The sequence below is a fragment of the Leucopleurus acutus genome (genome assembly GCF_964270905.1).
Source record: "Leucopleurus acutus genome assembly, chromosome: 5".
Lineage (NCBI taxonomy): Eukaryota > Metazoa > Chordata > Mammalia > Artiodactyla > Delphinidae > Leucopleurus > Leucopleurus acutus.
In genome coordinates, this window is record NC_139147.1 from 84,324,683 (window position 1) to 84,349,138 (window position 24,456).

At 40.5% G+C, this 24,456-nt stretch overlaps 1 protein-coding gene across 2 annotated transcripts in view; it reads left to right on the plus strand.

The window, feature by feature from the left end:
• Nucleotides 1-2,938: 2,938 nt before the first annotated feature.
• The window catches only part of MCCC1 (methylcrotonyl-CoA carboxylase subunit 1), a 63,816-nt gene continuing 42,298 nt past the window's right edge, over nt 2,939-24,456 (plus strand). Inside the window, exons 1-5 of one of the 2 annotated variants that reach the window (XM_082839875.1) lie at nt 2,939-3,114; nt 5,720-5,766; nt 8,576-8,712; nt 11,743-11,838; nt 24,183-24,304. In XM_082839875.1, the coding sequence (XP_082696001.1) occupies nt 3,026-3,114; nt 5,720-5,766; nt 8,576-8,712; nt 11,743-11,838; nt 24,183-24,304 (491 nt within the window). In that variant the 5' untranslated portion in view covers nt 2,939-3,025. Of the gene's footprint in view, nt 3,115-5,719; nt 5,767-8,575; nt 8,713-11,742; nt 11,839-24,182; nt 24,305-24,456 lie in introns of those variants that run through there. The other variant, XM_082839876.1, reaches the window with a different exon arrangement.

A 24,456-nucleotide genomic window follows, 5' to 3' on the forward strand; every position in this document is an offset into this window, starting at 1 on the left:
CTGATTTTGTTTCCTTCAGATATATGTCCAGAAGTGGGATTGCTGAATCATATGGTAGTTCTATTTTTAATTTGCTGAGGACTCTGAATAATGATGTTTTCCATAATGACTGTCCAATTTACATTCCCACCAGCAGTGTTCAAGGGTTCCCTTTCCTCCACATCCTCACCAACACTTGTTATCTTTTGTCTTTTTGATAATAGCCATCCTAACAGGTGATATCTCATTGTGGTTTTGATTTGCATTTCCCTGATGACTAGTGGTGTTGAGCACCTTTTCATGTAGGTGTTAGCTGTTTTTATGTCTTCTTTGGGAAAATGCCTATTTGGGTCCTTTGCCCATTTTTAATTGGATTATTTGTTTTTTGCTATTGAGTTGTATAAAGTCTCTCTACATTTTAGATATTAATCCCTTGTCAGACATATGGTTTGTAAATATTTTCTCCTATTCAGCAGATTCCCTTTTCATTTATTGATTGTTTCCTTTGCTGATGAAACTTTTTAGCTTGATGTTGTCCCAACTTTATTTTTGCGTTTTTTGCCTTTGCTTTTGGTGTCATATCTAAAAAATAAAAAACCAATGTCAAGAAGCATTTTCCCTATGTTTTCTTCTAGTGGTGTAAGGCAGGGTCCAGTTTCATTCTTTCGTATGTGGATGTCCAGTTTTCCCAACAGTACTTATTGAAAGGACTATTCTTTCCCCATTGGGTGCACTTGGCACCCTTGTCAAAGCTTAGTTTATCATATATGCATGGGTTTACTTCTGGGCTCTCTATTCTGTTCCCTTGGTCTCTTCATATTCTTTGAAGCTTTTCTCTTGCATTATAGATAGTTTTTCTTACTGACTTGTAGGAGTTATTTATATATTAAGGAAAGTAGACCTTCATCTGTGATGTTATAAAATTATTCCTAGTTTACTTTTTTTCTATATATATGTTTAGTTGTGCAGATTTTCAAAAAAAATTATGTAGTTGAATTTATCAATTCTTTTTCTGTTATAGTTTCTGAGTATTGTGTTACACTTAGAAAAACCTTTCCTTCTTTAAGATATCCTATGATATATTCTAGCACTCTTATGATTTCATCTTTTTTTTTTTTTTTTTTTCTTGCTGTACGCGGGACTCTTACTGTTGTGGCCTCTCCCGTTGCGGAGTACAGGCTCCGGACGCACAGGCTCAGCGGCCGTGACTCACGGGCCCAGCCGCTCTGTGGCAGGTGGGATCTTCCCAGACCGGGGCATGAACCCGTGTCCCCTGCATTGGCAGGCAGACTCTCAACCACTGCGCCACCAGGGAAGCCCTGATTTCATCTTTTATATTTAATCTTTTAACCATTTGGAACTTATTTTAGTGTTAGGTATGAGGAGTGAGTAGGGATTCAACTTTTTTTCCCCCCAGAGGGCTTGCCACTTGTCCCAATACCACTCTTGAATTATTGAGTCTTAAAATCTAGAATGAATGTTGAATTTTATCAAAGACCTATTAAGCATCTATGAACATGATACAATTTTTTCTCTTTTAAACTATTAATAAGATTAATTAGTTATATTAATATTGAATCTTCTTACATTTCTGTAATAAACCTTAATCATGGTGTATTACTCTTTCCATATGCTACCAGATACTTTAGTTAGTAATATAGTTGGGATTTTCCCATTAATATTCATAAGTGAAGAAATTGGACTATAGTTGTGTGTGTGTGTGTGTGTGTGTGTGCTATCTTTGTTAGATTTTGGTACCAATGTTATGCTCACCTCATTAAGATTTTGGAGGACTTCCAATTTTTTCTGTGCTCTGGGTCAGAACTAATAGCATTGGGGTCAACTAGTATTTACCATTTTGGTGGAGTTTCCTTGTGAAACAAGGTGAGTCACGTACTTTGGGGATGGAGGTGAAGGTGGAAATAAAGGCAGTAGGAACGATAGGTCTTTGATAATATTCTCTTGTTCTTCTGTGGTAATGGTTTAATTAGATTTTTTATCTCAGGATCTATTTGGGTAAACTGTATTTTCTTATCTTGAACAGCATCCATTTCATCCAGGTTTTCAAAGTTTATTTGCTTAAAGTTGAGCAAAATAGTCTCTTACAAATTTATAATTTTTTCCTATACCTGCACCTTTTCCCCACTTACCTTTTTTTTTCTTTTTAATCATAGCAAGTGTGCATTTCTCCCCTTTACTTCTGATTAGATTAGTTACTATTTTTTTTATTGATTTATTTTCTGAACTCCTGGACTTATTAGTGCTTCGATATTAGTTTTCTTAATTCATTTCTTTTTAAAAAATCTTTACTACTTTATTATGCTTTATTTATGTATTTTTTTCTAACCCTTAAATTAGATGATTAATTTACGTTCACTATAATTTTCCTATAAGCCCGGCTTTAGTTAAATCAAATAAGCATCTATATGTAGTGTTTTCAGTACTTTTGTTTTCTAGATATTCTGCAATTCGGTTTTGACTTCCTCTTTTCCTCAACAGTCCGTTAAAACACTTTTTTAAAAGCTCAGGGTGGTTTTAAATTTAATTGTAGTTATTTATTTTATTTTATCCATTCTTGAGATCACTAGAGAATTTTATCGAGCTCTCCACTCCATTAGACTTTTTCCCCATGACTCTGCCTCGCCCACTTCCTTGCGGCTTTAATAATAACGGTCAGGAGCAGGGTTCCAGAACGAAGGAACGCCGAGGGCCTAGGGAAGAAACAGCGATCCGAGTCCAAGGAAGGCTGAGGACACAGCCGACCCCTCCTCTGGTTGGCGCAAGGGGAGGAGGGAGCGGGAACCGCACCCCCGCGGCACGCGGACAGACTGGCCAATCACCGCCACCCAAGCCCTGCTCTGTTCTTTGATTGGTTATGGTGGAGACGCCCCCACCACCCCTTCGGTTCACCTATTGCTTGGCTCTGACCTGGACGGTGGCCGGCGGAGGACAACAGGCTTGCAGAGCGGAGGCAAGGTTTTGCAGTGAGTGGGACACAACACAGCTGCTGTGTCTAAGCGTCGGAGAGTGACGGGGCTGCAGGGACATGGCGGCGGCCTCTGCGTTGTCGGTCGTGCTGGTGGCGGTGGAGAGGAACCGATGGCAGCGAGTCCCGAGTTTGCTGCTGCCGCCGAGGTAACAGCGGGTGGAGGGGCGGTGGATCAGTGTCGGGGCCCGGGGTGAATGGACTCGTGCGGCGTGTGAGAGGCGCGGAGGGACCGAGGATAGAGAGGGAGGAGGGGAGGATGGAAGAAAAACTCCAGCCCAGGCCCGGGGAGGTTCTGCTTTCAGTCTCGGCATCGGGAGGGAGACACACACTTTCTTCTCCCTTCCACACATCCAGCCTTCAGCATTCTGTCCAATTTTGTGGAGTGGGGGAGGGGTGGAGCTGAGCCTGCCGTCTCCATGCTCCCCTCGCCATAGGGGCAAGAGTAACGCTTGTACAGCTCCTAATCATTAACACTGTGTTTTCACTGCATTCCCTCTTCGGGGAGCGTTGTTATGATCCCGCTTCTGGTGAAGTCCGAAGGGGTCAAAGACTTGCCCTAGTTTACACTAGTGGTAAGAAATGGCCCCAGGATGCTAAAGACTCTTGGAGTTCTTTCCCTTTGCTGAAATGACTCAAGTTAACAAAAGCAAATTTGTCTCCGGAGAGCTGAGAGGTTTTGTCAACAGCTTTGTACACACATTTGAACAAAGCTATCAGATGGCTCACTCTAACTAACCTGACTCCAGATCAGTTTCAGATTTTAAGCTTCGGAGACAATTACTGGCAGTGAAGACACCCTCAGGTTTCCAGGTAGCAAGCTTCTTTAGCTTCCTTTGCCTTCTCTTCCCTCCTCCTCCATCATTCTGGAAACATAGTATAGCTTAGTGCTGAAGGGCACAGACTCTGCACTCAGAAGGCAGGGGTCTCAGGTTTGCTACTCTGGGTGTGTGAGTAACCTTGAGAAAGTTACTTATTATCCTCAGTGCTTCAATTTCTTTACCTAGGAGAAGGTGATGATACTATCCCTAGAAGAGATAATACTAGTGCCTTAGACTGTGCAAATTAAGTGAATTAATATTAATGTAAAGAGGCTTAAACAGAATCTGATGCATATGAATCAATCCATAGATGTAGCCTTTGCAGACTCAATGATTTGTCTTAAGTTGTTGGTTTTTTTTTTTTTTTTTGCGGTATGCGGGCCTCTCACTGTTGTGGCCTCTCCCGTTGCGGAGCACAGGCTCCGGACGCGCAGGCTCAACGGCCATGGCTCATGGGGCCAGCCGCTCCGCAACATGTGGGATCCTCCCGGACCGGAGCACGAACCCGTGTCCCCTGCATCGGCAGGCGGACTCTCAACCACTGCGCCACCAGGGAAACCCTGTCTTAAGTTTTTTTTAATTGCTTTTATTGTCCAAAAGTTATTGTTATGGATGTAGATTTTCAGTTACTTAATTGTAGGACTAGCCCCAGAGCAAAATATGACAGTTGATGAAACCAATGTTAGTGCTCTTCTTTTTCTCCTGATTTTTCTTTTCTTAGGTTTCCAGGGCTCTTCAGGATATTACACAGACCCATTTTCTCTCACTTCCCTCTCCCTCTCAAATCTTAGCTATTATGTATAGAACCATTCTCAAGTGGTTGTCACCCTGGAAAATGTTAGAGTTGTTAATGGCATGTAGAATTAAAATCTTATCAGTATATAAGGTGTTTACATGTCTTTTTGTGTCATGATTTTGTAGTTACTCAGCAAAGAAATCTAGTCTAGTGGTGGAATTTTAAAAACGAGGAGAAACTGGTATAGAAATTCTTGAATCAGGATGGAATAATCGCATGGAAGCAACTTCTTAATGTTTTTTAAGCCATTTTAAATTGTAGTGTAGATAATGGTGGAAAATGGAATAGACCAATCAGAACGTTGCTGGGATAGAAGATTATAGTTAAGTGGTGTGTGGGGGAGGTGGTTGTCTCTTGGTTTTCACTGGAAAATGGCAGAAGAAAACTTTAGTTCAGCAGTGTCCTTAAAACTGAATCAAAGTCTTAAGCTGGATTTACCAAGAAGCAGCCATTTTATAGACACATTGCCCAGGATAGGCCTTGAATCTTATTGGTAAGCGTATCTGAAGATTGTGATGGGAAGATGCTGTGATTCCCCACCTCCCCATTGAAGATCAAGAAAGCGAGGTCAGTTGATTGGAAAGATGTGGGAAAGCAGTAGCCTCCTGAGAAAACCGTCTTGTGGAACTCAAGTACCAAAGCTGTGGGTCTTCCCAGGACATTTTATTTAATAAAATGGAATAGAACAGGAACTATCGAAACATAGGGGAAATTTTCTTTCATGAAACTTCTGTGTGTGTACTGGCTTGTGAAGTCAAACATAGTTTTTACTTTGGGTTCTGGTGAAGAAAGTTTGAAAACAAGCTGAACTGGATGATCTTGAAGTACCTTGGCTTTCTAATTGTTTCTAACGCCGTGGTCATTTGCCAGCCTCAGGAATGAGCCGGTTAGGTGATCTGCTCAAGGACACTTAGTACCAGGGAGAACAGCCAGAACCGTAACTTTTGATTTCTAGATTCGTTTTCTTCCCACAAAGTAAATCTTATTGAATCACTCTGTAGGCTTAAGGTTTAAATGTAACTAAAGTCATATCTAGACTTGGTTGCAAGTTTTTAAAAATTGAGATTCTTTTGAGAGAACAATGACAGATCTTACATATCCTGTTTAATCATAATTCCATTTGGATTCATTTTATAGGGGATGGACTTGGAAGCAAAGAGCCATGAAGTATGCAACTACCACAGGTACTGACACCCTCTTCGATTTGGCCTTGTTTCAGCTTATGAAGTAAGAAAGGGAAATGTTTAATTATTTAATGTGTGCATAATAGAATTAGTTTTTATATACTTTTGAAGTTTTGAATTTTCATGATTACTTTCTTAGTATTGAGTCAATGATTTTCACCTCTTATGTTAAATCTCTCTTGCTTTTGAGTCTATATAGGTAAATAGTTAAGGACATTTTATGTTTATGTTGTTATTTGTTTGACCCTCTTTAGTGTATTGAATTGAAAAAGCATAAATATGATGGTCTAAATCAGTGCTTGAAAGCAGTTCTTTCAAGTAGCAGGAATTTTTTTTTTATTTCAAAAAAAGTGTTACGTGGAGTTCCCAACTGTAAACATTTAAAAGTGTAACTTCCGGTTGACTGAGTGTAGCCCCCTCCTCCAACATATACATGCATGCTTCACCCTAGCACCCCTTGTGACAGCTTGGGTTCTATAGATGCCTGTTGAAAAACATAGTTTTTTGTTTGTTGTTTGTTTGTTTTTTATAATGATGCTGAGCTTTTTCTCTTTTTTAAAAAAATATTTATTTTTTGGCTGCGTCGGGTCTTAGTTGCGGCACGCAGGATCCTTCATTGCAGCGTGTGGGCTCTTTGTTGTTGTGCACAGGCTTCTCTCTAGTTGTGTCGCGCGGGCTGCAGAGCACACAGGCTCAGCAGTTGTGGCGCACGGGCTTAGTTGCCCCGTGTCATGTGGGATCTTAGTTCCCCGACCAGGGATCGAACTGGCGTCCCCTGCATTGTAAGACCAATTCTTAACCACTGGACCACGAGGGAAGTCCCAAAAAACATACTTTGAAATTATATAAAACTTTATTTTTTGAGAAAAATAAATATTATAAACGGTCAAAAACATTTATTTCATGTGTGATGATGGAAGTGTATTTTATTTATTAATACAATAACATGTCACATGACACTGATGCCAGTGAACTGGTGCAGTATTCATTTATATTGCAAGAACCACATACCCCTGTGTACAGAGGGATAGAGGCAGTGGAGCAGAGTGATGAAGAGCTCACATTCTGGAGTGAAGCTAACCTGGGTTCAAATCCTGGAGCTACCATTTTTTTTAGCTCTATGATTTCAGGAAAGCAGTATCTCTTTCAATCTTAATATCTTCATTTTTAAAATTGAGATAATAATAATAGCCTCTACTTCATAGGATGATTGTGAGGATTTAAGTCCAAGTTGAGTGTTTAGCAGAGGACCTGGGGCATAGAAAATGGTATTAAAATTTAGTTATTATTAACTGCTTTTTTTTTTTAGCTATTGTAATTTGATCTTTGACATAACAAAGCATCTTTTTATTTTAAATTGAAAAAGCTGAGTAAGAATTTATATTAATAAGAGTATCTTGAATTTCATGACTTCTAAAGGCTTATTAACAGCTCTCCCTGATCTGATCGCACTGGCATTGATTCTAATTGAGGTCAAAATGGAAAGGCAGCAGAAACTAACACACCATTGTAAAGCAATTATACTCCAATAAAGATGTTAAAAAAAAAAACAACCCACAATGAGGGGGTACTTCCCTGGTGGTCCAGTGGTTAAGGCTCCACACTCCCAATACAGGGGGCCTGGGTTTGATCCCTGGTCCGGGAGCTAGATCCTGCATGCATGCCACAGCTAAGAGTGCGCATGCTGCACCTAAAGATCTCGCATATCGCAACAAAGGATCCTGCATGCCACAACAAAGATCCTGAGTCCCGTAGCTAAACCTGGTGCAGCCAAAGCAAACAAAAAAAAAAAGGAAAGGCAAAGAAGATAACTTGGTTTACCCAGAGAGACAATCTGCAATAAAGACAATAGAGACACTATAAGTTAAAGTGACCCTATCTCTGCAATGGTCTAACTTTACCCTACACAAGTAGCAACATCTACAAATATTGGACATTGAAAAGAAATGCACTGATATTAGCTAAAATGGTAATTTGAGGCTTTGTTATGCTGATTTTACCAAAACAAATGTTTATAACCTAGTTAATATCATAGAATATTTACATTTGGCCCTCTAGTATCCATAGGTCCCGCATCTGCAGGTTCAACCAGCCAAGGATCAAAAATATTTGAAAATTCCAGGAAGTTGCCAAAGCAAATCTTGAATTTGCTATGCACCGGCAACTATTTATATAGCATTTACATTGAACTTACAGCCATTTATGTAGCATTTTTTTAAAATTAATTTATTTATTTATTTATTTTTGACTGCATTGGGTCTTCGTTGCTGTGCGCGGGCTTTCTCCAGTTGCGGCGAGCAGGGGCTACTCTTCCTTGCGGCACATGGGCTTCTCATTGCAGTGGCTTCTCTTTGTTGCGGAGCATGGGCTCTAGGCATACAGGCTTCAGTAGTTGTGGCACATGGGCTGAGTAGTTGTGGCTTGCGAGCTCTAGAGCACAGGCTCAGTAGTTGTGGTGCATGCAGCATGTGAGATCTTCCCGGACCAGGGCTCAAACCCATGTCCCCTACATTGGCAGGGAGATTCTTAACCACTGTGCCATCAGGGAAGTCCCTGTAGCATTTATATTATATTAGGTATTATAAGTAATCTAGAGATGATTTGAAGTAAACTGGAGGGCATGGGTAGGTTATATGCAAATACTACACTGTTTTATATAGTATTAGTATTTATGCATCTGTGGGTTTTGGTGTCTGCAGGGGTCCTGGAACCAGTCCGCCATGGATACTGAGGGACAACTATATTTTGCATTCTCATTCCTTAATTCCCCAGTAACATTTGTATGTGGTTTTCATGGTATTTTAAACAGGACGAAGCATTACCAAGGTCCTCATTGCAAACAGAGGAGAAATTGCCTGCAGGGTGATACGAACAGCCAAAAAAATGGGTGTACAGTCTGTGGCTGTTTATAGTGAGGCCGACAGGAATTCCATGCATGTTGACATGGTACGTTGTTAAAAACTGGAAGTCAAATTTTGTAAGTGATTGTATTTGTTTATTGTGTCATTATTTTACTTCTTTGTTGACGGTTTATATTTGCTAGTATTAACAGTGTCTAAGTAGGTAAGTTCAAACTGCTCACTAAAAATTTATCTTGGGAACCTTTTCCAAACGTAACACCAGTGGAACTACACTGTGTGCCTAGTGGTGTAGTTGACTTCTAGGCATGGTCCTGTCTCATCAAGGATTGGTTAAAACGGCTCAGAGAAGGTGGCTGACCCACAGATCACACTGTCAGTGGCGCACATCCAGATCCCTGCTGTACCAGAAGGATCGAGGTCAGCTTAGCAACTACCAGTTACTGGCCAAGGGATCTTAGACAAGTCATTTAATGTTTCTGAGCCTTGACTTAACTGTAAAATTATAACCAGCTTCACCTGGACTTTCCACACTGCCACTTTTCCCTTGAATTCTGTGCAGGCACTATCTCAAACCAGTTTTGCTCCATTCCAACCTCTGACTCTCCCTCTACCACCTATTCTCAGCAGATGATCTTGAGTCACAGAGGACGTAGAATTGAGCTTCCTGCCACAGAATCTGCTCGCTGCATCTGCATCTGTCCTCTTCCCATCCAAGGCTAGTTGTCTTCCTGTGCTGTGGAGTCCTTCTCCTCTCCCCTGTTAAGAATCTTCCATTTTCTTCTTTTCTCACTGTATACTGTCACTCTAGATCATATCATCAAGTCCTGTGGCTTTGCTAAAAACTTCCAAATGTCTATTTCTAGCCCAGACTTTCTTTTGAACATGATACATGTCTATCCAGCCTCCCACTCAACACCTCCACCTGCATGGGCACCAAATCAATATGTCTGAAATTGAACTCATCACCTTTCATCTGTCCTGAGCATGCTTTTCTTGCAGACTTCCCTAACCCAGTAGGTGGCAACACCATCGCTCATAAAAATAATAATGCCAGAGATCTGGAAGTCTTTGAATATCTCCCATCTTCCTCCCGTCTCTACATCCTTCCCCCTTCCCCATCTAGACAATCTCCAATTGCTGTTAATTCTGCTTCTCAAACATTTCTTTCCACTTCTTTCTGCCGTCTTCCACCTGCACCTTAAGTCAAAGCCGCTGTCATCTTCGCCTGGTCAAATGCTGTATGTAGCCTTGTATGTGGTCTCCCTACTTTACCCTTGACCCCCTCCCACAATATTTTCTACACTTCAGCCAGACTGATAGCTTAAAAATCAGATTTTTTCATGTTACTCCTATGCTTTAAATGCTTTAAACCTTTTTATCATCCTCCAGATTATCAATAATTTAAAAGATGGATAATATTCAGTGTTGGTTAATGTGGTTAGAAATTAGGTTATTGATGGAAATGTATATTAGTGACACCATTTCAAGGGATGATTAACCAGGAGCGATTAAAATGTCATATCTTTCACCCAGCCCTGCAAACACTCCTCTAGATCTCTGTCCAGAGACATACTCACACATATGTGCACCTAGAGGCATGCACAAGATGCTGCTGGCATCCTTTTGCCATTACAGCTTAAATGTCCATTTAGAGGTGCCTGATTAAATGAACTATGGTACCTTCATACTGTGGAACATTATGCAATTGTTATAAAAAAATGAGGTAGACGTGTGTACTAGCAAGGAAAGAGCTCTCAAGACATACTGTTAGTGAAAAAAGCAATTGCAGAAGATGACTCTAGAGTTTGATCCTATTGGTGTAAAAACAAAAACTAAAACTGTTGTATGTTTATATAAATATATTCAAATAAATAGGAATGTGGATATGGAAAGGTATGTCCCAAATTGATCATATCTGGAAGTTTAGAGTGAGGCAGAGGGGCAATGCCAAAGGACTCCTTCGCTTCTGTATTATTGTTCACAGTCTTTAGAATGAGAATGGATTTGTGTATTGTGGAATTAAAAGTTTAAATTAAAAACACACACTTTAAAAAGTCTCATCATGTGTCCCCTTGGGAGACAATCCAAAGCTTTAACCTCCCACAAGGCCCTCTGAAATCTGCATCCCCATCTTCCAGTCACATGTCTGGTCCCTGACCCCTTATTCATTGCTCCAGCCACACAAGCCTCCTTCAGTCCCTCAAATGAGCCAGATTTCTTCCCACCCCAGGACCTTCGTATGTGTTGTTTTCTCTGCCAGTGAGGCTTGCCCCCATCTCCATTCCTGTTCCGAACTCCACCCCCTCCTCCTGTTTGCCTGGCCAGGTCCCAGGTCAAGGAGCCCCTTGACCTTCTCTCCCAGCCTTTCCCTGACCAGACTAAACCTGATCCTCTTCCTCTTACCTGCATTGTGTCCTCTGTTTTTCCTTCTTGGCCTTTATCACAGCTGTCATTAAGTGTGTGAATGTATGTTTGATGTTTGTCTCTTCCTCTAGACAGAGACACTTGTCCTATTTACTGATGTATAGGCAGCTTCACCTCAAAGCATGGCACATAGTGGGCATTCAGTAAGTCTTTGAATGAATGAATGATATTGTGTATCTGGTCTGCCTCAAGGGGTGCTATGATTATATGAAAGTTTTAAGGGACAATATAAAAATAGTTCATAAATGTATAGAAGGGATATTATCATACTCTAATAATTATATAAACTTAAGGAAACTTTTATTTCTTACTGTATACGTCTGTTGTATATTTTGTCTCTTTTGTCAAATTGTACATTTTTGGCATTAACTACATTTAAGGTTACTATTGTTGCTAATATTAATACTGTGACTAATGCCTCTTGCCTTCTAACCCAAGGCACTTTAATTTCACTCTGTGTGTTTTATACATAAAAGTCAAGTTTTGGTACCCTCCTCCTGCGAAAGATTCCAAACTGGCTTATTTTTATAACATAGACATGAGCTGCTGCTTGTGTTTCTCAATTCTTGCATTGTTCTTAGGAGCCAGCATTTTTATTTATAATAATAAGATGACCCAGCAGCAGTTCTGTATAGTGTACTAGTGTGTACCAGCTGTGTGGTCTTTTAAGCATGTAATATTCCTTCAACAGGCAGATGAAGCACATTCCATCGGCCCCGCTCCCTCACAGCAGAGCTACCTTTCTATGGAGAAAATCATTCAAGTGGCCAAGATCTCCGCTGCACAGGTAAAAGAGTCATGAAGAAATTTGCATTGCAGGGACTTCCCTGGCGGTCCATTGGTTAGGATTCTGCACTTCTAATGTAGGGGCCGCAGGTTCCATCCCTGGTTGGGGAGCTAGGATCCCACATGCCACGTAGTATGGCCCCCAAAAAGAAGAAATTTGCATAGCAAAAGGAATAAGGTTTTTTTTGGTTTTTTGTTTTTGTGGTATGCGGGCCTCTCACTGTTGTGGCCCCTCCCGCCGCGGAGCACAGGCTCCCGACGCGCAGGCTCAGCGGCCACGGCTCACGGGCCCAGCCGCTCCGCAGCATGTGGGATCTTCCCGGACCGGGGCACGAACCCGCATCCCCTGCATCGGCAGGCGGACTCTCAACCACTGCGCCACCAGGAAAACCCCAAGGAATAAGTTTTTTACAGGTTACACAAAATTGCTTATTATTTACAGAACTCGTTCTCTATGTTTAGCTGTTTCCAAGATTTTTACATTTGATTATGGGATTGTTATTGTAAAGTAGGCGTGTCGCTTCTCACTCCTCAGCCACGCTACCGTCTTACTGAGTCCTGTGCACTTTAGATCTTTGGGGAAACAGGTGGAGGGAGGGTTTAATTACAAATTTAAATTAAGAGGGAATTCAGCTCTTCTACCTTCAAAGCCAGATCCTAGGAACATTGGATTCTTTGGGAGAAATAGGTGGTGCTCTAAATTACAAGGAAAAATAGAATCAAGAAAGAAATTCTTTTCCCTCTTGACTTCCCAGTCTCATTCTAAGGCCCCGCTCCCTGTTTTCCAATATCCCAGACTCAAAAGTTTGCTGTTACTGTATCTGTCATCCTTCAAAATAAAATAGGAACCAACTTGTGTTGAATCTTTCTTTGAAATGTCTCCAGAAGTTGTTCTTTTTAATCACACAGCCAGACCTTATGATCTCTTATCTGGATTTCTGATTCTCAGCTGGTTTCCCTACTTCTAAATCCCTTGCCCGTCCAATGAGTTGTGCTAGATAGATAACTGCTAGCAGTTGTTTTTACTGCAAGACAGATGTAAGACAGATGTTTCTTAAACCCTTGTTTCATTATTACCACCTGCTCTTTTTTTTTTTTTTCCTCAATAACTTCACCCCTTTCTCATCCTATTCCCTAGTGAGTAAATCTTTTGTGGTTACAAGATAAAGTTCAAACTCTTCAGCCTAGCATTTAAGAGTTTCCAGTATTTGTCAAAACTTATTTCTCATCATCACTTGTTTCTAATGGTTGCAATGAACTTCTCTCTGTCTTTACACATCATGCTTATTTCTCTAGGCATCTGCTTATATTGTTCCGTGTGCTGGAAATGCTCTTTTCCTCCTTCTCATATCATTCATGCATTTATTCACTCAGCAAACGTTAATTGGTCTCCTCCTTTGTGCCAGCTTCTAAGCATGTATGCAGGGACTTCCAGTGGTAAAGGATCCGCCTTCAAATGCAGGGGACACAGGTTCGATCCCTGGTTGGGGAACTAAGATACCACATGCCATGGGGCAACTAAGCCCACGTGCTCTAGAGCCCATGTGCCGCAACTATTGAGTCCATGCACTCTGGAGCCTGCACACCACAACTAGAGAGAAGCCTGAGCACCGCAGCGAAAGATCCCACATGCCGCAACGAAGATCCTGCGTGCCATAACTAAGACCTGATGCAGCCAAATAAATAAATATTTTTTTAAAAAGCATGTATAAAAAAAAAAAGAAAAAAAAAAGAAAGCATGTATGCAGCAATGACTAACACGGTTTATACCCTATGTCTGAAGCTACACTCTTGTAGTTGAGACAGAAAATAAATATTGTGTTGGCCCAAAAGTTTGTTTGTAAGATGTTACGGAAAAACCTGAACGAACTTTTGGGCCAACCCAATATTTAAATGGGTAAAGAACTAATAGAACTCGGAATGTTATAAGTGGTGGGAAGAAAATAAAGCCAGATAAGGGGGTAAAGACTGGTTAGGAAATGCTTTTAAATAGGGTGATCAGTGGAGGCCTCTTTGAAGAGGTGACACTTGAACAGAGACCTGCCTGATGAGAAGGAGCCAGCCATATGAAGCACTTGACGAGGAAGGTTCAGTCACATGGGAGGACGCTGAGATGAGTATAAACTTGTGTTCAAGGGACAAAAATATTCAGTGTGGATGGAGTGAAGGCAATGAGGGGCTGTGTCATTCAGGATCCAGTTAGTAAAACTGAAATTCCATTAGCTATTTCAACAGAGGGAGATTAATTTAGGGATTAGTTCTACCAGTGTTAGAGGACTAGAAGAGAAAAAAGTATTTTGAAATTACCAAATGATAAAACTACAGATACTGGTAACGACCCCTTGGGCTGAGGAAGAGGTTGGAGGAAGGACCTTCTGCAGCTCTTGCTCAGTTCTCTATGGAGGGGCCCTACCTGGCTGCAGGGAGCATAATGAGGCTGGTTCTGGAAGTTCCAAGAGAGACTAAACACGGGAACTGCTGCTGCCCAGGGTGGAAGAACAGGAAGCTTCCCTGGCTTCCAGTTTCCCTACAGTGACCCCTGCTGGTGGAACCTGATAGGAAACCAAGTGGCAAGAACAGTAATTTGCAGGGCCCTGTCGCCAAACTAACTCAGTATGGAAGGTTGGATTTGGAGCTGGAAAACCAACTGACACAGGAGGAAGGTGGTAGATGATGAAGTTGAGAGTGGTAGAGGCAGCATCATTTAGAGCATTATAGGCCTTAGTAAGGAGTTTGCATTTCATTCTAAGTAGCTATTGGAGGATTTTAAGCAGGGGAGGGAGGTGATCTGATTTATATTTTAATAAGATCATGTGGCTGCCCGTGGGGAATAGGCTAGTGGGATGGGGCAAAGGTGGGGTGGTAACAAACACAGCAGGCAGAATAATTAGGAGTCAATTGCAGCAGTCTTGCCCTTCACTGGCACTGGAATTCCTGCCTCTTACAATTACTTTCTTGACTCCAGTCACACTGATGTCTCCCTTTTCCTTTAGCATTTGCTTTCCTGTTCCAGTCATCTTTATACTTAATTAGCCATTTTCTTGTTTAAAAATTTTAATGCATATCATGACTCCTCAACTCAATTGTGCTCTGTTTAAGAGAAGAACCCACAACTGAGACTTATTTTCTCTACCTCCTAACATTCCCATGACCTGGCACAGAGGGTCATTAATTTGAATTAATGAATATATGCAGTTGTTTTGTATTTATGTGTTTCTGCATCTTTGTTCTCTTCTTTAGAATCAGAGTTTCTAGACTGAACAATGTAGGCACTAATTTATACACACAGGTATTTAAAATATGCTTGTTTCTAAAGCTTTTTAGTTATCATTTGGAGTAAAAGGCCCTTAGGAATCCAGGGACTTTAACATAATTGTCACTTTGTACTTACCGCATGTTTGAGCTTGCATTAGACAGTATTATTACCACCATTTTACAAATATAAAATGCACAGCATACGTGATACTCAAAATCATCTAGTCTCACTACTCAAAGTGTGGTCCATGGCATCATTTGGTAGAAATGCAGCTTCTTAGGCCACACTCCAAGCCCACTGTAATTTACATTTTTATGCATAATTTGCATTTTTTCAAGGTCCTCAGGTGCTTTGAAAGCAAAACTCATCTCATCATTGAAAGAGAAAGAATTAAACAAAAGTATCCTGACTCTCAGCCCTATTACCTATGTCTTTAAGTAACGACTCTAGCAAATTTATGATATGTTAATTCTGGAGAATTTGTGAACTCTATCTGGATTAGTATTATGTTAGATGTTATGTTAATAACACAAACAATGAGAAAAGAGTAAATAATTTTCACACATTTTGCCTGGATATTCAAGATTTGAGGTGACTTGCAACATTACAGATAGTGGTTAAGACTAAGATAAAAACAAAAAATAAGTAATATGGGACTATTATTGGGGCATAGTGGTTGGAATTAAGTCAGAAAACTTAGGCCAAGGAAAGCTTCTTTAGTTCTTCCTGGCAGCCCTGATCAAAAAGGAAATTTGGTGGGTTACAATTTACAGGGCTCTTTAATAAGAGGATATTTATCAATTAAGGGAGCAAACCTTGCGCTCACTTTGACTTGGAAGAAGAATCATATTGCTCCTTCTAATAAAGCAGCGGTCCCCAGCCTTTTTTGACACCAGGGACTGGTTTCGTGGAAGACGATTTTTCCACAGACTGGGTGCAGGGTAGGGGGATGGTTTGGGGATGATTCAAGCACATTACATTTATTGTGTACTTTATTTCTATTATTATTACGTTGTAATATATAATAAAATAATTATACAACTCACCATAATGCAAAATCAGTGGGAGTCCTGAGCTTGTTTTCACTTGCCACTCACCAATAGGGGTTTTTGGGGGGTTTTAAAATTTTATTTATTTATTTAGTTAGTTTTGGCTGCCTTGGGTCTTCGTTGCTGTGTGGGCTTTCTCTAGTTGCGGTGAACGGGGGCTACTCTTCCATTGCAGTGGCTTCTCTTGTTGTGGAGCATGGGCTCTAGGTGCAAGGGCTTCAGTAGTTGTAGCTCATGGGTTCTAGAGTGCAGGCTCAGTAGTTGTGGCACATGGGCTTAGTTAATCCGCGGCACGTGGGATCTTCCTGGACCAGGGCTCGAACCTGCGTCCCCTGCATTGGCAGGTGGATTCTTAACCACTATGCCACAAGGGAAGCCCACTGATAAGGTTTTAATATGAGTCTGCAAGCAATTGATTTATTATGGTCTCTACAGTCAAACCTCTCTGCTGATGATAATCTGTATTTGCAGCCACTCCCCAGCTAGAGCCCTTGCATGCGCAGTTCACGGTAGGGTTCGCACTCCCATGAGACTCTAATGCCGGGGCTGATCTGACAGGAGGTGGAGCTTAGGCAGTAACAGGAGCAATGAGGAGTGGCTGTAAATACAGATGAAGCTTTGCTCGCTGGCCCCCCCGCTCACTTCCTGCTGTGCAGCCTGGTTCCTAACAGGCCATGGACTGGTACCAGTCTGTGACCCAGGGGTTGGGGACTCCAGTAATAAAGGACATTGAATGACATGTGCATAATGATTTTGAAAGAAGTTTGCCAAAAATGTAGAATTCTTTCTTTTTATACAAATACAATTTTTAAAGGGTATGTTCCATTTACAGTTATTACAAAATACTGGCTATATTCTCCATGTTGTACAATATATTCTTGTAGCTTATTTTATACATAATAGTTTATACCTCTTAATCTCCTACCCCAATTTTGCCCCTTCTGTTTTCCCTCTCCCCACTGGTAACCACTAGTTTGTTCTCTATATCTGTGAGTCTGCTTGTTTTTTTTTGGGCCGCGCAGCACGGCTTATGGGATCTTAGTTGCCCAATCAGGGATCGAACCCGGGCTCCTGGCAGTGAGAGCACCAAGTCCTAACCACTGGACCACCAGGGAATTCCCTGCTTCTTTTTTGTTATATTTGCTAGTTTCTTGTATTTTTTAGATTTCCTCATATAAGTGATATCATAAAGTATTTGTCTTTCTCTGTCTGACTTATTTCACTTAACATAACACTCTCCAAGTCCATCCATATTGCTGCAGATGGCAAAATTTCATTCTTTTTTATGGCCGAGTAGTATTCCATTGTATACATATACCATATCTTCTGTATCCAGTCATCTATTGATGGGCACTTACGTTGCTTCCAGATCTTGGCAATTGTAAATAATGCTGCTATGAACATTGGGGTGCGTGTATCTTTTCAAATTAGTGTCTTTATTTTTTTCAGATATATACCTGGGAGTGGAATTGCTGGGTCATATGGTAGTTCAATTTTTAGTTTTTTGAGAAACCTCCATACTGTTTTCCACAGCGGTTACACCAATTTACATTCCCACCAACAGTGTACAAGTGTTCTCTTTTCTCCATATCCTCGCCAACATTTGTTATTTCTGTTCTTTTTGATGGTAGCCATTCTGACAGTTGTGAGGTGATATCTCATTGTGGTTTTGATTTGCATTTCCCTGATGATTAGTGATGTTGAGCATCTTTTCATGTGCCTGTTGGCCATCTGCATTTCCTCTTTGGAAAAATGTCTATTCAGTTCTTCTGCCCATTTTTTAATCGGGTTGTTTGTTTTTTTGATGTTGAGTTGTATGAGCTGTTTATATATGTTGGATATTCATCGCTTATCAGTCATATCATTTGCAAACATTTTCTCCCATTCAATAGGTTGTCTTTTAGTTTTGGCAATGGTTTCCTTTGCTGTGCAAAAGCTTTTACGTTTAATTTGGTTCCATTTGTTTATTTTTGCTTTTATTTCCTTTACTTTAGGAAATGAATCAAAAAAAAATATTGCTGCAATTTATGTCAAAGAGTGTACTGCCTGTGTTTTCCCCTAGGAGTTTTATAGTATCCAGTCTTACATTTAGGTCTTTAATCCATTTTGAGTTTATTTTTGTATATGGTGTTAGAGAATGTGCTAATTTTATTCTTTTACATGTATGTGTCCAGTTTTCCCACCACTTATTGAAGAGACTGTCTTTTCTCCATTGTATATTCTTGCCTCTTTGTCGTAGATTGATTGACAAGTGTGTGGGTATTTTTTCTGGGCTCTCTATCCTGTTCCATTGATCTGTGTGTCTCTTTTTGTGCCAGTACCATACTGCTTTGACTACTGTAGCTCTGTAGTATAGTCTGAAGTCAGGGAGCATGATTCCTCCAGCTCTGTTCTTTCTCAAGTTTGTTTTGGCTATTTGGGGTCTTTTGTGTTTCCATGTAGACTTCTAAATGTGGCCATTTTAACATAGGCGTTTTTATAGATGCTAGAGTAAAATTTACACTTGAGCTAAATTTCTGGTGATTTGCCTGGTAACATGGCTGTACTGAGAGAATCTAAAAGATGTAATGGTAAGCATGCTCATTAGGCTAGTCCTCCTGACAGTCAGTTTTCTCAGGCCTTCTCTGGCTGGGAAAGAGGTAGTAGTAGTAAGTGCTGGCTGAAGATTAGAATCACTGAGGAGCCTTTTAAAGAGTTGATACAGTACTGTGGGAGGGGCCTAAAGTCACCTGGAAGGGAGCTTTATGCTCTCTGGTGGAAAGCTAGTGATTATTTTTTGAGCTGAGTGTTGTCTACACAGGTGTATTCAGTTTATGAAAACTATGTTTATAAAAGCTGTATACTTATAACGTGCACTTTTTTGTAAGTATATTATTCTTTAGTGAAAAGCTTTTGCCAGACCTCACTTATTCCCTTAGTTATCTGGATTAGCTTCTGAACATGAATGTTTTGTAAAAGTGCTCCAGTTTCTTTTAATGTGCCACCAGGAATGAATAACTTTGTTTGAGATGTTTCAAAATCACTGACAAATAACTTTAATGAATATAGCAAGTTATTTAACTAAATACTGGTCATCTATGTGGTTGACCAAAAGGAAATCCAAATGTCATAAGAATCACAGATTGGGGTAGGAAATTCTTCGTAATAAGAATTTGAAAAAAAAAAAAAGAGAGAATTTTTGAGGGAGTTCCCCGGTGGTCCAGTGATTAGGATTCCAGACTTAAACTGCCGGGGGCCCAGGTTTGATCCCTGGTCAGGGAACTAAGATCTTGCAAGCCACGCAACACGGCCAAAAATAAAAAAATGTTAAAAAAAAAAAAAAGGGGGCTTCCCTGGTGGCGCAGTGGTTGAGAGTCCGCTTGCCGATTCAGGGGACACGGGTTCGTGCCCCGGTCCGGGAAGATCCCACGTGCCATGGAGCGGCTGGGCCCGTAAGCCATGGCCACTGGGCCTGCGCGTCCGGAGCCTGTGCTCCGCAACGGGAGAGGCCACAGCAGTGAGAGGCCCACGTACTGGAAAAAAAAAAAAAAAAGAATTTGAAGAGTATGGCTTGTTCCCTCCACCACGGAAAGGACACATCTCATTTTTGCTGAAGACAGAGCTAATAACAACAACAACAACTTTGGACCTGTGCATACGCTTGAACAAGCACAGAGCTGAATAGACACAAACTAAAAACATGGAAGAAATTATTTTGGCAGAGATTTAAGGGTAGGAGATGATGCCAGTTTTCTGTCTTTATTGTTAAAGGCATATTAGTCCTATGGGATGAACAATCTAAACAGGCTTACAATCCTGTGATCCACCAGGGTGAATTGGCAGCTAGATACATGCCTGATGGCTTGGAATTAGCCCGCTGGTAATAGTAGTATTGTTAGATTTCCTTTTTTTTTTTTTTTTTTTTTTTTTTTTTTTTGCCGTACGCGGACCTCTCACTGTTGTGGCCTCTCCCGTTGCAGAGCACAGGCTCCGGACGCACAGGCTCAACAGCCATGGCTCACGGGCCCAGCCGCTCCGCGGCATGTGGGATCTTCCCGGACCGGGGCACGAACCCGTGTCCCCTGCATCGGCAGGCGGACTTTCAACCACTGCGCCACCAGGGAAGCCCTAGACTTCCTTTTTAATCCATTCAAATGCTCGAGGATACTGTGGTTTGGATATATTAAAGTGTTCACCCTAAGAGAAATTAAACTTCTTGAGGCCATTCCCATAATGTGTTTGAATATTATTTTTTGCAAGGAGACAGCAGCTTTTCTTCTTAGTTATGAAGGGAGAGTATTTATCTAGTTAATCAGGGTTCTGTCAAATTAAGTATCTGTTCCAAAAGAAAGGAGGCTAGCAACCAACACTTTGAAAATGAAATTAAGGAAACAGTTACATTTGTAATAACATCAAAGAAAATCAAATACTTAGTAATAAAGTTAGCAAAAGCAATTCAAGACCTATGTACTGAAAACTATAAAACACTGCTGAGAAAAATTAATGAAGACTTGTACATGCATGTTTATAACAGCATTACTCATAATAGCCAGAAACTGGGAAAAATCCAAATTAATGAAAAACAAAATATGGTATATCCATACAATCTGTAAACAAATGTGCTACAACATTCATCCATGTTGTGGCATGCACCAGTATTTCATTTTTTGTTTGTGGGTGAGCCACAGAAAATTATGCTAAGTTTAAGAAGCCATACATATAAGGCTACGGACTATATGGTTCCATTGTGTGAGACTCTAAAAGAGGCGAAATTATAGAGAGAAAAAGCAGGTCAGTAGTTGCCTGGTTCTGTGAGCAAGGATTGATCATTTATGCACATGGGTACATAGGAACTTCTGGTAGAAGTGTTCCAAAACCGGATTATATTTATAGTCCAGTTACAGCACATTGTATAAATTTGCTGAATTCATCAAACTGGAAATGAGTGAATGTTATGCATTGTAAAGCATACATTTTAAAAAGCTGTTAAAAAACCAGGGAGGACTGGGATGTAGACCTGTTTTACTTTGCCTAATATAAATAGTATTTGACATTTCATGAAAAATGACTAAAATTAAACTTTGGTTTAAAAGGAGCAAAACTCCAGGCTGACATCAGAATGTGATTATTTAGCATTTTATTCACTATCTAGCATTTTGCTGTTTGCTGTCACTAAGATATGGGTTTTTCTATTCACATGAGTTTCCCAGACATCTGAAGCTTACTGCTTTTATTTTGAAATGTTCTTTGGACATAACTATTTTGAAATAGGATTGGATACGCTTTTTATTTTTACATTCTCTTGGTTATAATTAAACATACTTAATTATTATTTTAAAAGAACAAAAATGCCCTCAGAACTATTGAAGTTGGAGAGTTGCCTTATTCCTCACTAAACCATTTAAGCCTTTTTGCTTTCCTCTGTTTCCTCCCTTTTCACTGTCAGCATGTTTCTCTTAGCAGTCTTGCTGTCATTCAGTTACTGATTTTCCTCTTCTGTGGCCAAGAAAGCCAAGTAAATAAATTTCTTAAAACTCTGAGTAAGTTGCAAGTGATTAGGTTAAAATATGAGGGGGGGTCCTCTTTCACTGAAGTATATACAGACTTTAGTACTCTATGAACTCTTGTTTGCTTCTTAGCTTTTTTTCTGGAAAGGTAGCATTGGCAGATAGTGACCTGAAGCTAAATGAGTTAATATTATGCTAGGGTGCTCTTTTCAGCTTTTGGATACGTGGTTTCAGTTCTAGGCCAGCTTTATATGGAGACACGGCAAACAGCCACCCACTCCCCTTACCACTCTGAAGCCCTTTACTCCTGCTTGCTGATATTACTTGACATTTCGTGTATATTGGGCTGGCCAAAAGTTTCATTCGTTTTTTTCCGTAAGGTGGCTCTAGTAGCACTTAGTTGTCTTTAACTGCATTTGAAACAATTTTGTTAGATTGTATGTGACAGCTGTCATATCAGCGTCATTTAAAAAAGATTTATCAGGCTTCCCTGGTGGCACAGTGGTTGAGAACTTGCCTGCCGATGCAGGGGACACGGGTTCATGCCCCAGTCTGGGAAGATCCCACATGCCATGGAGCGGCTAGGCCCGTGAGCCATGGCCGCTGGGCCTGCGCATCCGGAGCCTGTGCTTCGCAAAGGGAGAGGCCACAACAGTGAGAGGCCTGCATACCGCAAAAAAATATATACATAAATAAATAAAATAATAATAAATAAAAAAGACATCAAAATTGCTGAATTTTTCTGTAGCCATTTTAATACTGAAGATGGAAGAAAAATAGCAACATTTTCGGCATATTATGCTTTATTATTTCAAGAAAGGTAAAAACGCAACTGAAATGCAAAAAGAAGATTTGTGCAGTGTATGGAGAAGGTGCTGTGACTGATCGAACATGTCAAAAGTGGTTTGCGAAACTTTGTGCTGGAGATTTCTCACTGGACGATGCTCCACTGTCAGGTAGACCAGTTAAAGTTGGTAGCGATCAAATTGAGACATTAATTGAGAACAATCAACATTATACCATGTGGGAGATAGCCGACATACTCGGAATATCCTAATCAAGCCTTGAAAATCATTTACACCAGCTTGCTTATGTTAATCGCTTTGATGTTTGGGTTCCACATAAGTTAAGCAAAAAAAAAATATTTTCGCATGTGATTCTCTATCTAAACGTAACGAAAATGTTCAGTTTTTAAAACAAATTGTGATGGGTGATGAAAAGTGGATACTGTACAATAGTGTGGAATGGAAGAGATCGTGGGGCAAGTGAAATGAACCGCCACCAACCACACCAAAGGCCGGTCTTCATCCAAAGAAGGTGATGTTGTGTATATGGTGGGGTTGGAAGAGAGTCCTCTATTATGAGCTCCTTCTGGAAAACCAAACGAGTAATTCCAACAAGTACTGCTCCCAATTAGACCAACTAAAAGCAGCACTCTATGAAAAGCATCCAGAATTAGTCAACAGAAAACGCATAATCTTCTGTCAGAATAACGCAAGACCACATGTTTCTTTGTTGACCAGGCAAAAACTGTTACAGCTTGGCTGGGAAGTTCTGATTTATCCACCATATTCACCAGACATTGCACCTTCGGATTTCCATTTATTTTAGTCTTTACAAAATTCTCTTAATGGAAAAAATTTCAATTCCCTGGAAGACTGTAAAAGGCACCTGGAACAGTTCTTTGCTCAAAAAGATAAAAAGTTTTGGGAAGATGGAATTATGAAGTTGTCTGAAAAATGGCAGAAGGTAGTGGAACAAAAGGGTGAATACATTGTTCAATGAAGTTCATGGTAAAAATGAAAAATGTGTCTTTTATTTTTACTTGAAAACCAAAGGCACTTTTTGGCCAACCCAATACCTAAAAGAATTTAAAGCAGGAACTCAAACAGGTATTTGAATACCAGTGTTCATAGTGGCATTATTCACAATAGCCAAAAGATGGAAACAATCCACACGTCCATCAACATGTGAGTGGATGAACAAAATGTGGAATATACCTGCAGTGGATCATTATTCAGCCATAAAAAGTAATGAAATTGTGATACATGGATCAACCTTGAAAAACATCATGCTAAATAAAATACGCCAGAGACAAATGGACAAATATTGTATGATTCCACTTTTATCAGGTACGGAGAATAGGCAGATTCATAGAGATGGCAAGTAAAATAGAGGTTATCGGAATGGGGAATTACTATTTAATAGATATAGAGTTTCTTTGGGGGATGATGGATGATGGTAATGGTTGCACAACATTGTGAATGTACTTAATGCCACTGAGCTATACACTGAACAGTGGTTAAAATGGTAAATTTGATGCGTGTATTACCATAATGAAAAGAAATATAGATATTTCTGGTTTGGGTAAGGCTTTAGAACTTTAGTATTAAAGTTCTAAAGAAACCCCTCTTTAGAAACATATTCTGATCGAGACCATAGTATACCTATCACCAGGATAGGGAGAGGCCTCCCCAGAGGAGGATTCCATCACCTGCATCAGGGTCTGCCAGGGGAGCACTAGAAGGTTTATCCTTTCATTTCTCCTTTCTAGGCTATCCATCCGGGATATGGTTTTCTCTCAGAAAACATGGAATTTGCCGAACTGTGTAAGCAAGAAGGAATTATTTTTATAGGTCCTCCTTCATCAGCAATTAGAGACATGGGTATAAAGAGGTATGAGTTTATATCTTTTTTTTTTTTTTTGCGGTACACGGGCCTCTCACTGTTGTGGCCTCTCCCGTTGCGGAGCACAGGCTCCGGATGCGGAGGCTCAGCGGCCATGGCTCACGGGCCCAGCCGCTCCGCGGCACGTGGGATCTTTCAGG